The following is a 17,561-nucleotide window of genomic DNA, read 5'->3' as shown; positions in this document are numbered from 1 at the left end:
TGTTTCCTGCCATGAAGATGGGGTCAAGGGTGGGTCCTGCTCTGTGGGTTGGCATGTTGACGAGTACTTTAAGTCCGATGCTAGCGAGGTTGTCACCAAGGATACTGGAGTTGTGGTCGCTGGGGTTGTCGAGGTGGAAGTTCAGGTCTCCAATGAGTATGTAGTTTGTTGAGGAAATGGCGTGGGGTGGGATGAAGTTGGTGATGGTGGTGGCGAAGGGTGTTTGGGGGCCGGAGGGTCTGTAGACGAGGGTTCCTCAGAGTGTGGCTTTGGGGGTGGTCTGGATCTGGAAGTGCAGGTGTTCGGCGGAGGGGAAGGTTTCGCTGGAGGTGGTGAGGTGGAGGGTGCTCTTGTGAGTAATGGTGAGGCCCCCTCCTGGGTGGTTGGGCAGTCTTTCCTCTGGATCTTGTATCTGTCTGGGATGGCGGTGCTGATGTCGGGGGTGGAGGATACGTTGGTACAGGTCTCTGTGAAGAGGGCCATGTCGGGCGAGAGAGAGTCGAGTAGGTTTCAGATTTTCATGGCGTGTTTGTGTACGGAGCGTATGTTGAGGAGGATGCATTTTAGGGTGTTGCTGGTGCGGGCGTCGGCGGTGTTGGAGTCCGGGGTGGCGGTGAGGGTCTGGTGGTAGCAGAGGCAGGAAAACTGGCTGTGGGTCGTGTTCGGCGAGGCCTGTTGGCATTCTCTAAGTCTTCCAGGGTTGAGTGCGTGGAGGATGGTGGTGTTGTAGCGATGGGTAGTGGGATGTCCAGGGTTCCTGGCGCTGGCTGCGGTCGGATCGCAGACGGGAGCAGACGGGCTTGCCTTTGGCGTGCCAGCAGTGCACCCACTGCGCGCGTCAGCTGCCATTAAGTAGGGGAGGCTGGGAGGCAGGAGAGGGGGTATTCTGAGGGGGAATTCCAGGGGGGGGGAATTTCTGGGGGGAATTCCAGGAGGAGGGGCTGCAGGGGCAGCAGCGGCAAAAGGAACAGGCAGGCATGAGAAAATAAAAACAGTGGTGGAATTAGAGCAAGACACAAATGGACACAATAACAGTGGCACAACAAGGAAAAATTAAGAAAAGAAAACGGCTAAGAAAGGTTACGGTGGTTGCAGGCGGTCTGGTCGCAGTTGGAGCGGGCAGCAGGAGCGGGCAGCAGCCTCGAACCTCCCAAGGAGGAGATCGGGGTCTGGAGGCAAGAAACGGCACAGCGGAGGTGCGGGCAGAGAGTGGACCTATACAGAGGGTTTGAGGTCTGTGATTGCATGTGCCGCCTGCCATCGCAGGCTGGTGCCTGCACACTGACACCCGTTTAGTTTCACCCATGTCCAGTCTGCCGTTTCAGACTTGGGCACGCGCACCTGCACCCGTGGTGCTGGGGACCATGCGTCTCAACTGCTACTTGCAGGTCTGTGTGCGCACTAGCGCATGTGCACCCCAGAAGTGAGGAGTACCCGTTTGTGTTTTCACTGCCTATGAGGCTCGCTCTTCCCATAGGTTAACACGGGGAAGGAGTTGACATTACTTCGGGTGGCAATCATGGCGTGCAGTGGCGCCGCCTCATGATGTTTCCTGTCAATGGATTTGCCCAGCCAAACCATTTCCAGTGGTAAAGGGGGTTTTGGACAAACCCGCGTAGGAATTCCACTTATAGAATATGGACGTTTCTATGCTCTAAGATTCTTGTGTGCCATGGCACCTGGCTCCGGTGGACACCAGGGAAGGGGGGGAGCACATCTGTGCATTCGCCAATCAACAGCCGCAAACCATGTGAATGACAGACCTCTGCCAGTTGAGGGCCAGATGGGATAGACGGGAGTGAGAGGTGTTGGCACTTAGCCTCTAGAGGCCGGCTCATGGCCCCACTAAAGATTAAGATCTCCATTCCACGGCCCCATGGCAGACAGGCCTACAATTTAAGGAAGACATCTGTGGTTCAAAGGCAAACCCCTAAAACACTCCTAACTTCAAAGACATTGGACAGTATAACTACGGGTGCCATCCTTCAGCAGAGGATAAGATACACTTGAGGGGACGCTGGAACAGAGAACCTGGAGTGTGTGGTGTACACTGCCAGAGGACGTGGATGATTACTGCCCTAGAAAGGGACTCTTGTACCCTTCTCGAATCGTGGCTGGCCTGGGCCGGAGACCTGCTGAAGTGTGACACCCTGAAGTGTGCTCTCCAAGGCCCATCAGCAGGCCTCCTGTTCTCCCAGAGATCTGAGAGACATCAAAGATCTCCCGTGAGTGACCTACACCATCTACCTGTGACATCTGGAGAGCGGTGCCCTCTCAAGTGTCCACATTGGCTACTGAATCCCAACTTGTAGCGTGGTGTGAGCATGGAATTAAGACTTGTGCCTGGAGACCAGATTGCCTAATGGGGAGCCTCACAAATCTTGCCCGCATCTAAGGCATGAGGACCCTGACACTCTTGCTGGTGGTGAGCAGATTCACCAGTTGTAGGACCCCGAATGGCCCATTTCATCGAACGTGCCGCATCTCTCTCATGCGAAATGCCTACTGCGTGCTCATTGCGTGCGGTGTCTGATTCACCGGGTGCGACCAACAGAGGTGGGGGTGTACCCGTAGTAGTGCCTTATTCTAATTCATCGGGCTCTGCTGAACTTGTACCTGTGTGTGTGACCGGTCTGCTCTGGCACAACCTGTATCATTGTGCACCGAACATTGTGCTTCATTTCCAGGGAGGTACAGAGCTTGCAACTCTTTGTGTGTGACTGGAATTGCCTGGTGCAACCCATCTTAACGTGCACTGGTCATTATGCCTCATCTACTGGGAGAAGCGGAATTTGCAACTCTTCATGTTTGAGACCTGCGTGTTCACGCGCCAAGACACTCTTGAGTATTTGAGCGCGCTATAAAACCCTTTATAACATAACATAACCTGAAGTGTCTGACGCAAATCATACCAACGCACACCAGACGCTGTGCCCGGATTGCCTGCGCATAACCCTCATCAACGTGTACCTGTTGGAGTGCCTCTTACTACCGAGAGGCTTCTCTGTGTTACTCCCCATTCATTGGTTGTTCCCCCTTTTGACCTCATTGCGGCTGATTACCTGCTCTCTGTACACCTTGCCCCTACCGAAGACATCTTGGTGCCAGGTTGAAGCAAGAGAGATTGACTGGGTTGAAGGAACGTTTCCGAGACAGTTTGGAAGTGGGTCAAGACACTGCATGACTCCATTGTGTTTTGAGACCTGTGAGTGAACTTCCTGAGTGGCTGCTAAACTCCCCTCGTTTACCTCTTCCCCCTAATTAAAACTTGCTATATATCCCCACCTGCTTCCAGAGGACCCAGACTAAGTGTAACTGCAGCCACATGCGGCCTCGTATCCGGGAGGTGGGGTTGGTTATCGTCCATCCGGGGGTATAGGACAATCGGGGTGAATTGAAGGGTGGAGGGAGGCTGGTGCCATGGAGTCTGCAGTGTGTTATCAATGTCCTGCTGGGTACCAGTAGCATTGTATTAGGGTGCTGAGTGCGTATGTGTGTAAGAGGGTTCCGTACAGACTGGGCTGGTACCTGCCGCACTGTGTAGCGGTGCAAAGTGAGTGGGACTGATTACCTGCGGCCCACCTGTGATTAACGACACTAGCCAGCGGTGCTGTGTTATACGTTGATTTCATGCCAAAAGCACAATACATTTGACATTGGGTTTACCCGCATGGCTCCGGCCCACGGTGCTGCTAAAAAGTGTTCTAGTTTCATGTATGTACAAATCTTTGATATCATTGTGACTCGGGGTGTACCCTATAACTGTGTGGGATTGTATGATCTGAATTGCTATGGTAGGCCTGGTGTAGACAGCGTGTCCCACCTGCATAAGGAGGCTCTCTCTCTGTGGGTGAGGGGGTAGATTAGGAATTGTCCACAGTGTGCCTACTATTGATATCATATCAATACGAGTGGGCCTAGTACTGCTAGTAATATTTCCAAATGTGTTTTATGCCCAAAAGTATGTAATGTTCATGTTATAATGATTGAATAAGTGTGTTGAATTTAAGCGTTCTTTCATATATCTTAAGTGAAGTCTCTTTTGTGACGCTCAATGTGTTTATTGTGAGTGAGTGCTGTGCCAATGCGTTACATATTGCCACTGAGATAATCCTGACTGCTCAGTGCCAAGCTACACAAGGAGGGGCACAGGTTATACAGTGAGTCTAATCACCCACCCTGACAGGAGGGGTAGGATCTGCCTGTCTGGGGGCATCCCTTCAACCAAGAAGAAGTTACAACAGGGGGTGATTCAGAGTATGTCAGGCACAGCCCTAGAAAGCAGGATACTGGGATAGCTGGTCAGAGGGCTTGTCCATAGGTTGCCTATAAGGAGAAGACCAGAGAACGCTATAATTCCATGTTGTCGCTCTTTTTTTACTAGACGATCGCAAATATATCTGGCTGTGAGATCACCGACTCCTCCGTGATGGTGGCGTGCCTGAGAGCGAAAGCCGTGGCTGATTTCCTGACCCCTGCAGTAACCCAGGTAGATGATGCCGGACAAGATGGGGGGGCCTAGGGTGCTCGGTGGGAATGCCCTACAGGGCTCTGCAGCTGGAGGTGGCAGTGGTCAGATACAGCACTTCATTCATTCGTGGAAGCTCCAACTCACACACACATCAAACATCTCACATACATTCCACAGAGCGGATACATGCCTCTGTCCTGCTTAGGGCACCCTTGCTCTTCTTCTCGGGACAGCTTGTATAAGGTGCAGCAGACTTGTCTTCTGCCTACGCCATGTCACATACATGACTCTTCTTCAAAGCCATGCTTTGCCATTCTGCTCTTTCTTTTAACCCTTGGCTGGAGCTGCCACTGAGCAGGGTCCTCGCCAGTGGAGAGCAGGAGGGACTCCTTACTCCAGGCCCTTCTCCTGCTGCCTCAGCGACTGCCTGATCTGCTTTTCTGATATATTCATGACGAGGCAGGAAACTGCCGACGGGCGCCCGCGCCTTAGAACTGCCTCCCACATTGTCTCGCGACATTGTTTTACTTACAACGAGGATCTTGTAGTTCTAGACAACCAGAGAAGTGCCCTGTGTGACATCTGTGACCCCCACAAGCTTCCAAGAGACCACTCTATGAACTTTCACTGATGGCAGGACTCAGACACCTCCTCTTGCAGCTCTGTCATCTAATGTCATCTAATGAATGAGACATTTAAGAACCCAGGTCCCCAAAGAGCCAGAACGAAGAGCTATTATTTGCATGAAAAAGACAGTCACACGTACACAGGCAGAGCAAAAAGCAAGGTGATCACAATCATATGCAGAAACACACACACACAGGATGAATGATCCCACATACATTGAGAAATGCAAAAGTGTAACTCACAGATACATGCATACATGCATACACAGGTGCACATGCATGGACACACTCACAGATGTTATGTTATGTTATTAACACTTATATCGCGCACGGATACTCAGCGCGGAAGCCAACTGCCAACACAACGGAGCTGAGAGGAGCTGTGGATTAATTAAAGAGCAGAGTCTTTAGCTGCTCCTTAAACAGCCTGGGGTCTTGAGTATTACGCAGTTCATAAGGCAGGGAATTCCAGGGTTCAGCTGCCTTAAAAGAAAAAAGAACTGCCCCCCATTCGAGTGAGGCAAAAGTGGGGTATCACAGCTAGAAGCTTCGCGGCTGAACGCAATTGTCTTCGGGGGACATAAAAACCAAAGCATCTCCTAAGATAGGGCGGCCCAGATCCACGGAGACCTCCATGTGCAAGAATGAGGGCTTTAAACTGGACACGTTGAGCCACAGGAAGCCATTGTAGGTCCCGTAGCTGTTGTTTTACACTCAATCTTCCTGAGATGCCGAGCAGAGCTCTAACTGCGACATTTTGTATAGTTTGCTATTCTTTCAGCTGGTATCCCAGCAAGCCAATATACAGTGCGTTGGCATAGTCAATACATGACAGAATAAGGGCACGAGTCACCATTTCCTTGGCTGGCCTGGATAGCAGTGGATGGAACCTCCTGAGCGATTTCAATGTACCAAAGCACACTCCGGCATGTTTTTTTATCTGCATGGAAAACCAGTTCCTCATCAAACCAGACCTCCAGATTCTTAATAGGATTGCAAGCAGAATTAGGCATAGGGTACTCTGTGGGCCAAAGAGCCTCCCTAAATTGTGGGGGGAAAGACCCATACAGAAGTACCTCAGACTTGTCCTCATTGCACTTAAGCTGAGCCAGTGCAAGCCATTTAAAGACGGCTGAAAGACAATTTTTAGCTCGATCCGGGGGACAAGTCGTTTTCCTTCCATGTGAAGAGGAGCTGTGTATCATCTGCGTAAGCTATGATCTTAGCTCCCACCTCCTCTGCTAGATAGATCAGGGGAGTAACATATAGGTTAAAAAGAAGGGGAGTCAGAGTGGAGCCCTGCGGAACTCCCGTGGTCACCTTTCTTGGGGTCGAGGAGAATGGAGACAACCATACTTGCTGCGTTCTATCCTCTAGAAATGATTTGAGCCAATCCAAAGCCAGACCCGATACGCCAATGCTTGAAAGACGAGCAAGTAATTGGCAAAGGGGCACCGTATCAAAGGTGTCAGAGAGATCCAATAAGATCAGGGCCGCTCTGCCGCCTGCATCCAAACATTCTCTTATAGCCTCCGACATCTCAACAAGGGCTGTCTCTGTGCTATGAGAGGCCCTGAATCCCGATTGGGCTGGGTGGAGAGCCCCAGACGTTTCAACAAAGTTGGCAAGCTGATTATAAACCGCTTTCTCACACACTTTTGCCAAAGCCGGGAGAAAAGAAATAGGTCGGTAGCCAGCTAGCGTAGAGAGGTCTATAGAAGGCTTTTTTAATAGCAGTAGCAGTTTGGGCTGTTTCCTCTCCAGTGGGACTGTGGCAGTCTGAAGCGACATATTAATGATAGTGTTAACCTCAGAATTGACCACCTTAGCGGCTGCCGCTAGCAGCCTAGCCAGACAAGGGTTGGCTGGAGAACCCGATTTCAATGATTTAAGAATGGACAGTGAATCATGCGGGGCGATGTCAGAAAATCCCCTCAGATAAGAGAAAGATGAATCAGAGACTGGGGTATTCTGAATGGGAGACCCCATCTGCCCGAGGGTACTCATCCCAAAGTAATCCTGGATCATCTGGATGTTATCTATAAAGAAACAAGACAGCTTCTCACACCATATATCAGAGGCAGGGAGGGCAATGCGCTCTGCGCCGGGAGTTAAAAAGCTATGGACCGGGATAGCTGATTCAATTACTGGGGTAGAAAACTCATTGAGCCACGCCTCGGTTATAAATAATAAATTGAGCGGCTCATCCGAGAGGAGCTAAAAAATATCCAGGGCGTGTTTTACTAATAAGCGGGTATTGATTTAGGCGGCCCGAATGTAGTGCCCTTTCGAGGTGGCTATAGGGGAGAGAGCAGGAGAGACACAAGCTGCCGGTTCGGTGCAAAAACTAACATTACCAATTTTTGCAACTCCTATTAAGGTTCTCTAGAACCATCCAATGTCTCCCACACTTACCACGGTGTAGACCTATTGCTAACAGTTCAGCACGACTGTAAGACAAGCGGCAAACTGGCGTCTCCAACAGGAAACGGGCAGTGTGGCTGTCGCTGGCTGCTTCCGTGACGCTGACGGGTGCAGACAGGCTTGCCTTTGGCACGCTTTTGGCACACCAGTGGTTCATCCGGCAGCACGCATTTTTGCGTGAAGTGCCCCAAACAACTAGAGCGTGTCCTGCCCAAAATGGCGGCCTAAGTTGTCGACACGGGTTTCACAGGAGATGCTTGGTGAGTGCAGCAATGCGGTCTTACATTTAATTTTATTCAATATTAAAATCAATTTGACAAACACTGTTTTAAAAACAATTGAGAATGCTTTAAAAATTCCAGCAGGTAAAGTGCGGGAAAAGAAAGAGCAGCGTACAATCACTCGCAACTCCTTCCTCCTAATGGCCACATACACATAAACATAGAGTACACGTTACTCACAGACACACACGCCCGGTGAATAATACCACAGTGATAGACAAGCACAACGGTAACACCCAAAGACACACACATATATAGGCACCCACGCATATACACACATACACACATTTAGGGATAGCATCACCACAGACTACAACAGATGCAAAAACAAGCATCAATTAATGTAGGATAAAAAACACCACCAACACACCATACACATAAGATCATTGTCACACAAAGTGGAACCATGACTATCAGACACACACAAGCAAAGTGAACAATGTCAGAAACTCAGAGACTACTACTCCTATATTATTGATCTGTCAGCAACAGAGCTTTTTAGCAAAAATATCTTGCACACAGCAAGAGTAATCCTGTATACCGGGCACTAGCAGTTTTGGGTGGATACATAAAGAGAACACTGGCATAATTGAGGGGGCCTCCCTGCACGGTACGAAGAGGGGCCCCCTCCAGGCTCAATCAGGAGCTCTCTGGCCAGAGTGCAGTGCCGAGGGGGCCCCCGGGAGCTTGGGGCCCACCGCACCGCAGGGGCCTGTGTTACGCCCCTGAAAGAGCAGTGTCAGAACTCTTTTCAGAGAGTCATGGGGAGCAGGAGCTACTGGGCCCCACTCCTAGTGTCCCGGGCCCAACCTACTATGGGTCCTGGGTAACTGGGCCACGTACGACCCCTTCAGCACTTGACTCTCAGCGGCAGCTCGGACCGAGCAGTCAAGGGCTCTTAGGGGGAGGTTGCTGCTAGGTAACATAGCATTGGGACTTAATGATGTCTGTGAATCAGGAAGCGCCGCTGCATTGTCACTATAATACGGAGAAAACATTGTACATGGCTGTTCAACTCTATGTGACCTCTTTATCTGATCTATGTATTGAATATTTGTAGAGATATCAGAAATTAGGTTTATGTTTTGGAGGGCAGCATGAGATGAGATTTGTTGAGCTACATTAATGTTATGTTATGTTAATGAACTTGTAGAGTGCGCAAATACCCATATGTGTCTTGGCACTATGGGGCATATCAGCAACGAGGCAATTGAAAATTATCGCCGCTTTTGTGGCCGTCTTCGGCCGAAAAGCGGCGATAATTTTATCGCCTTATTAGCAAGGTCACCCTAACACTTGAAACCTTGCTTTAGCTCAGGGATTCCTAACGCCCAGCTTTGCATCTCTAATGAGATGCAAAGTGGGCGTTCCTGACCTAACATGACAGGAGAAATGTCGCTAAGCGACATTTCTCCTATCATCAAGCCCCACGCTATGAAGCATAGCGTCAGGAAAAGTAGCAATAACCCCTGTTATCACTACTTTCCTTACGCCTGCTTCAGGACAGACGTAGCCATGATAGCCTATGGAAGGTGGATATCATGGCTAAGTTTGTGAGTCCCTATCAACAAGCTAACGCCACATTTCGTGATATTATTGCTGGGTTTTCAGCAATAATCTCACGATAGGCAGTTAGCGCTAGGATTTTTATCACTTTTTAGATAAGCGTTGCTAATAGCACGCTATCTCAGCGATAAAAATCCACGCTAGCCAGCGATAATTATCCTAGCGCTAAGTGCGCTTAGCGATAATTATCGCCGGTTGTTGTTGATATGCCCCTATATTGGGTATTGCAGTGAGGCAGTAACAGGAAAGAGAAAAAACAGCAAGACATTAAAAAGCCAGGTTTTTAACAGTTTCCTAAAAGTTCAAAGAGTTGGGATCTGCTTTGATATGTATAGGCAGAGTTTTCCAGAGTGCCGGGGTTTCAGAAGAGAAACAGCTGCTCCGCCATTTAACTCTCTTAAATTTGGGGCGAGAGATCGTCAATATTCTTTTTGATTGTAGATCTTGATTGGGAATGTTCCAGGAGAAGGAGTGTCCAAGGTAGCTGGCCCCGAGCTGTGTAAGGCCTTATAGGCCGGGCAGAGCGCCTTGAACTTAATGCGAGTATCGACCGAGAGCCACTGGAGCTCTTTAATGGAAGCTGAAATAGGATAAGATTTGGGCAAGTCAAGGACAAGTCTTGCCGCAGAATTTTGGACGCTCTATAGTTTCCTTTTGTACTGCTTCAGGAGCTTGACGTACCGTCCATTACAGTAGTCCAGTTTTGAAAGAACTAATAAAGAAATAACTGCAGGTCAAAGGGATGAAAGAGAAAATCTTCTTAGTGATTCGCAAAATGTTGAAACTGGGCGAGACACAGAGAAAATATGCTTGTTAAAGTCCAGTTTGTCATCAATGATTACGTCTAGTTTTTTTGCTTTTTGGGCCTGGGTGGGGAGAGTTCCTAACTCTTTAGGCCAACAGGCTGGGTTCCAAAAATGAGGTTTATTGCCAAAAAGAATGACCTTGGTTTTTTCCAAGTTAAGTTTAAGGCAATGTTTACCCATCCATTTCCTGAGTGCTCTCAAACAATCATGAAATTTAGCGATGGTAGCATCCAGATTGTTTGAAACCGACACGTCAGTCGGCTTATGAAGTGGGAAGGAACTCAAAGGATCTGATCAGGGCGAGGCATTAAAGTTGCTTTGTCGCCCTAAACTGGCATAATTGGTTTACTTGTATGAAAGCAGAACCATGCCCCAATATTCACGACACCCCAAAACTCTGATCACCTTAAAATGTTCTTTAGACAGATCTCCCTCGGGTTGATCTTGCGTTAAAATGCACCTTCTCCGATACCAGGTTAGCAGAGTAATAATCATAAATTATTGGTACCACTCAAAAATGCAATTATACAGAGAAGTCAAAATCCCACATAATCTGTAATTATATTGAGTAGTCAAAATCATAAATAATCTCAAATCATACAGATTAGTCAAAATCCAAAATAATCTCAAATTATACAGAGTAGTCAAAATCCAAAATAATCTCAAATTACACAGAGTAGTCAAATCCGAAACAATCTCAAATTATACAAAGTAGTCAGAATCAGAAATAATCTCAAATTATACCGAGTAGTCAAAATCATAAATAATCTCAAATCATACAGAGTAGCCAGAATCAGAAATAATTTCAAATTATACCGAGTAGTCAAAATCATAAATAATCTCAAATCATACCGAGTAGTCAAAATCAGAAATAATCTCAAATTATAAAGAGTAGTCAAAATCCAAAATAATCTCTAATTATTCAAAGTAGCGAGAATCAGAAATAATCTCAAATTAAGAGATGAAATAATCTAAATCTCAAATGAGCAGCAAAATCATAAAGAAATTGAGCATCATCCCCAGTAGAACAGGAAAGTCTTCCTGCTCCACCAAAGTGTTCTTTTACACAGTTCTTGCAAAACAAATTAGAGAAGGAACAGAATCATTGTGAATCATTGATCACAAGTAACAACTCGTTTAGCAAATCAGAGACCTAAAGGTCACTTTTAAATACAACCCATTCTGAAGAGAGCATCCGCATCTCTTGTGTTGTTGTCGCCGCGACATGTCCAAAATACCATGAGACGTTTCAACAATGAAGCTTCAAAGCCTTGAATAGCAGAAGTACCAGCCCCTGGACCACAGCGGGGAGGCCTTGGAAAAATGCTACAGTTAGGAACACTAGGAAGTTCATTTAAGCACATGCACACGGGACACAGAATGACATCAGCATGTCTTCACTTCTGCAGAGCTTGTGACGAGAGGGGATGCACAGGGGCACAAGACAGGAGGTCGGAGAACAGGAGTGAGTGGCAAAAGCAGCAACGCGCCCATGTGATCCCATACGGCCTTTTTATAGAAGTGTGGCACAACAACATTTTATTAATAAACAGACTTCTATATATCATTTTAAACTTGTTTCAACTGTAAAAATGTTAATTTAGCATTTGTGCACTGGATTCATCGTAAAAATCATTGTTCATTATTATAGCCCCAGAGCTCGGCGTGGCGGGCTCTCGCGGCCCTTAAAGGCAACGAGAATTATAACAGATGGATCACCAGCTCCCTAGATCTAGTACTACCACTAAAAAGCACCCATCCCAAGCGGGGCAATCCAACAGCCCCATGGTATACGACTGATCTACAAGAGGCCAAACGTGTCTGTAAACAACCAGAGAGGAAATGGTGCCTCGATTACCTCCCAGCAGACAAAAAGGGCTATAGAACAGCTATTAAAAACTACAAAGCGGACATTCAACTAGCTCCGGCCAAATATTATGAACATAAGATTGAGAAGGCAGCGTCCAAACCTGAGGAGATCTATCGGATAGCCAAATCCCTCTTGCAACTTCCCGAGGCCCTAAAGGATCAGAACAACACTCAGTCCCACTGTGAGGAAATAGCTGAGTTTTTTCACCAGAAAATAGAAATCATCAATTCCTCTTTTTCCCATCCCGTCACTTCGCCCACAGATTCTGCCAACATAGGCTTCACAACAGTCCCTCCTCATGTTCTCAATAGCTTTCCTCCATTAGACCTTACTAACCTAGAAAAACTCACGGAACAGGTTAAATCTGGATCACCCATCGACCCAGCTCCCCCCAGGGTTCTCACCCAGATAATTCACCAGATCTCACCTACCATCCAAGACTTGCTCAATTCCTCCCTCCATACGGGTATTGTCCCACCCCCATGGAAAAGAGCAATGGTCAAAGCTTTATTGAAAAAACCCAGCCTTGATCAATCTAACCCTGCTAACTATCGACCCATCTCCCTCCTACCATGGCTCAGCAAACTCCTCGAGAAGCATGTTAACTTTGTTCTTACTGACTTCCTGGAAGCCAGTAACATACTGGACCCCTCCCAGACCGGATTCAGGCCCCGTCATGGAACAGAGACTGCACTGATTGCAGTGACGGAGGAGGCAAGAAGGATCCTGGGCGGTGGCGGGTCCACGGCCATCGTCTTACTCGACCTAAGTGCCGCCTTCGACACTGTTAATCATAATACTCTACTCCATCGCCTCGATAAAATAGGAGTGTCAGGCACAGCACTCACTTGGATGAGGTCCTTTCTCACGGACAGATCCTTCCAAGTATTTGAGAAGGATTTCATCTCTTCCAGTAAACCTCTCAATTGCGGAGTGCCTCAGGGCTCCTCCCTGAGCCCTACCCTTTTTAATATATACCTCAGTCCTCTAGCTGATGTTGTCCGCCCCTTCGGTGTGAAAATTGTCACCTATGCGGACGACACGCAGCTAGTGGTAGCACTGGACCCCCCCCTCAACTCCCACCACAGCTTACACAAATGCTTGGAAGCTGTCGCCGCTTGGATGTCAGGCTCCTGTTTAAAACTTAACGGGGACAAAACAGAGGTAATGCTCCTTGGAAATAGCATCATGAAATCCATTGACTCCATCTGGCCCCTCTGTTTAGGACGTCCCCCGAAACCCAAGGAGCAAATCAAGAGTCTTGGTATCTGGCTTGACCAAACTCTCACCTTCAACCATCAAGCTACCAAGCTTCCTGCCACCTGCTTCGGGCTGATGAGACTACTTCGCAAGATTCTCTCTCTCCTCCCGTTCCATTCAAGACGGATTATGGTGCAAGGACTAATCCTCTCCCGCCTGGACTGTGGAAACGCCCTATATCTTGGGGCCCCACAGTCTACACTTAACAAACTCCAAGTTATTCAAAATGGTGCGGCAAGAATTCTTCTGGACATCCCTCGCCGAACCTAAGTCAAAGCCAGATTAAGGAACCTCCACTGGCTCCCGGTGAGATCCAGAATTGAATTCAAGAGCATGTGCATGGCACATCGCTGCTACTGGGGAACTGGCCCCCCCATCAACTCCCCCCTGGTGAAAGCCTATCAGCCTTCTCGCTCCCTCAGATCCGCGACCTCCCACCTCGCCTCAGTACCACGCATCAGAAAAGCCAGATGTGGAGGCCGTTCGCTTTCTTACAATCTAGCCAAGATTTGGAATTCTCTCTCCCTCCCAATTAGATCAGAATCCAATCTATCTACCTTCCAAAAACTTCTTAAAACTTGGCTTTTCAGCAAAACTTCGGTCTAAATCTTCACTCAGCTCCACTCACTCCAGCCCCTCCGGCTCAACCCAATCTTTTCACAGCGCTGGGACGCCCCTGGGTAGCCATCGCGCTATACAAATCCTCTTTCCATTCCATTCCAAAGGCCCACTCCAGCATTAAGCCGAAGGCCTTTAACAAGGGAGGAGGCCTTTCATGCCTGGTAGGGCCTGCTACAGAGGGCTCTAAGGCTATTAGAACATTATGTCCCTAGAGGGCCGAAAGTTCTATTTTGTAAAACAAAGGCCGCATGGAGCCCGAGGGGGTTGAAATCCTCTCGGCTCCTGAGGCCTTTTGTTTACAACAACAGCTGTGAGCAAACATTGGAATGCTGGAGCATCGGGCTTCGACCGCCCATCAGCATCCCAGGGTACTCCATTGTTTTCAATGGAGTGGCCAACATTCCAATATTACTTATTAATAAGAATATAAGCTCAGAAAAAAATCATACCATACTTGTATGGAAATCCTCAGAGACCAGTTAAGCTACGCATGAACGATGGCTGCCTGTTGTTTGGCGTTGTAGTGTTCTCTCCTGGGAATAAGTGGGAGATAGTTCTGAGCACGAAGGCACAAGTGAATCTTGCCCTTCATTCCGCCTGCTGGTGGATTGTGATGAGCATTAAAACAAACAAATGATGGACGGAATGCTGACAATGCAGACATTCTCCCCCAGTCAAGAGATCTGGGTTAAATCCATCGTTCTTTTGCCCACTACGCCACCCCAGTTCAGACATGGCCATATGCAAATCAGTCTTGACCCTGTGCCTCATAGGAACAGTCCAGCCCGAACTGCCAAGCCATGTCTTCCCTGGACCGGAATCAAGCATCCTAGGACCGGTTTCTGGCTATCAGCCGTCATCAGCCAGGATAGCTTGACTCCAGTGGCGTAGTGAGCACGGGTCCCACGTCTGGGAATACCCATCCCACTTAGGGCAAAAAGCATTAAAACAAACAAATGATGGACGGAATGCTGACAATGCAGACATTCTCCCCCAGTCAAGAGATCTGGGTTAAATCCATCGTTCTTTTGCCCACTACGCCACCCCAGTTCAGACATGGCCATATGCAAATCAGTCTTGACCCTGTGCCTCATGGGAACAGTCCAGCCCGAACTGCCAAGCCATGTCTTCCCTGGACCGGAATCAAGCATCCTAGGACCGGTTTCTGGCTATCAGCCGTCATCAGCCAGGATAGCTTGACTCCAGTGGCGTAGTGAGCACGGGTCCCACGTCTGGGAATACCCATCCCACTTAGGGCGAAAAGCATTAAAACAAACAAATGATGGACGGAATGCTGACAATGCAGACATTCTCCCCCAGTCAAGAGATCTGGGTTAAATCCATCGTTCTTTTGCCCACTACGCCACCCCAGTTCAGACATGGCCATATGCAAATCAGTCTTGACCCTGTGCCTCATGGGAACAGTCCAGCCCGAACTGCCAAGCCATGTCTTCCCTGGACCGGAATCAAGCATCCTAGGACCGGTTTCTGGCTATCAGCCGTCATCAGCCAGGATAGCTTGACTCCAGTGGCGTAGTGAGCACGGGTCCCACGTCTGGGAATACCCATCCCACTTAGGGCGAAAAGCATTAAAACAAACAAATGATGGACGGAATGCTGACAATGCAGACATTCTCCCCCAGTCAAGAGATCTGGGTTAAATCCATCGTTCTTTTGCCCACTACGCCGTGTGTATGCACACTGTGTATCCACACACTGTATTCATGCAGTGTATCCACACATTGTAACCACACACTTTAACCACACACTGATCAAAGCAGTAAATCCACCCACTGTATCCACACAGTGTATCCACACACTGTATTCACGCAGTGTATCCACACATTGTAACTACACACTTTAACCACACACTTATCAAGGCAGTATATCCACTCCATCTATCCACACACTGTATCCACACACTGTATTCATGCAGTTTATCCACACATTGTAACCACACACTTTAACCACACACTTATCAAGGCTGTATATCCACTCACTCTATCCACACAGTGTATCCACACACTGTATTCATGCAGTGTATTCACACATTTTAACCACACATTTTAACCACACACTTATCAAGGCAGTACATCCATTTGCTCTATCCACACAGTGTATCCACATATTGTATTCACACACTGTATCCGCACACTGTAATTGCACAGGGTATCAATGCACTGCATCGTCGACACACTGTATCTATACAGTGTATCTATGCACGGTATCCACACACCATATCCACACACTGTGCCCACACAATGTATCCACATACTGTATCCAACAGTATATCCACAAACTGTATCTGCACAGTGTATCCACACACTGTATCCACACTCTGTATCTACATAGTGTATCCACACACGATATCCACACACTGTATCCATGCAGTGTATCCACACACTGTAGTCACACTGTTTATCCATACACTATATCCATACAGTGTATCCACACATTATATCCACACACTGTATCTAGACACTGTATCCACACTATATCCACACACGTAGCCATGCAGTGTATCTGCACACTGTATCCATGCAGTGTATCCACATTCTGTATCCACACACTGTATCCACACACTGTATCCACACACTCTAGCCACACAGTGTATCCACACAGAGTATTCATACACTGTATCCACACATTGTATTCTCACACTGTATCTACCCAGTGTATCTGCACACTGTATCAGCACAGTGTAGCTACACAGTGTATTCACACAGTTTATCCACACATTGTATCCATACATACAGTGTTTCCACACACTGTGTCCGCGCAGTGATTGGCAGCTCTGTGATTGAGCTGTTCTGATTTGTCTATTTAGATAAGTGATGCAGGTGTCAAATACCCCAGATAGAGGTGACTTTAGAACGTCGCTGGCCCATCAGTATAGTTAATAATGTTGTTGTAATTGCCCAATAGATGTGATATGGAGGGGTAGCGGATTACATTGCCCATCCGTGCTGTCTATGGACACTTAGCTGGGATTGCACACACCGATATGGAGGTCATATAGTCTTTTGTACATAACAAAGCATATTTATTGACACACTAAGAGGTTCCTTGAGTTAAATTGTAGCCCCTCGATATTGCAGTTAAGTGCACCCGCTTGTGAACATGATTAGAATTCCCATGGGTTTTTTAAAACTTTATTTTACTTAAAAGAACTATATGTAGCTATATCACTTCAATAAGAGACAGGATGTTAAAGTAATTGTAAAACAATAATTTTGAATTATACTTACCGAAGGCTGACATATTCTATTAGCTTCAACACAATGGAACATCCACATTGCCAACAACCAACAGCTCAAACAGTATGCTTTCACCGTGTTTGAAGGTATGTCTCAAGTTAGACTGTTAACTTTACAACTGCATATCGCCAGTACAGAATAGACTGAGGGATCGATCCTTTTTTAAATTACTGATCACGATATATAAGCGACTCTGTCCTGATGAAAACCACTGCTTCATTTTACAGAGTCATACGTTGATACTCCCTCAGGGATGTTATTTATTTAGCACACAAATACACAAGACTTTAATAAAGATTTGTTATTGTATTTTAAATGAAAAATGTTATTGGTGCATTTTATGCAATGGTTTTTAGTAACTAAGCATCTAATAAATAAA

At 47.4% G+C, this 17,561-nt stretch overlaps 1 protein-coding gene across 1 annotated transcript in view; it reads left to right on the top strand.

Annotated features, from left to right (window-relative positions):
- The window catches only part of LOC146788701 (fatty acyl-CoA hydrolase precursor, medium chain-like), a 328,083-nt gene that overhangs the window by 168,270 nt on the left and 142,252 nt on the right, over nucleotides 1–17,561 (top strand). Inside the window, exon 7 of the mRNA XM_085630306.1 lies at nucleotides 4,385–4,489. Within this exon, the coding sequence (XP_085486432.1) occupies nucleotides 4,385–4,489 (105 nt within the window). The remainder of the gene's footprint in view (nucleotides 1–4,384; nucleotides 4,490–17,561) is intronic.

This window comes from Triturus cristatus, chromosome 10, assembly GCF_964204655.1.
Source record: "Triturus cristatus chromosome 10, aTriCri1.1, whole genome shotgun sequence".
NCBI lineage: Eukaryota > Metazoa > Chordata > Amphibia > Caudata > Salamandridae > Triturus > Triturus cristatus.
This window is presented reverse-complemented; position numbering and strand designations above follow the sequence as displayed.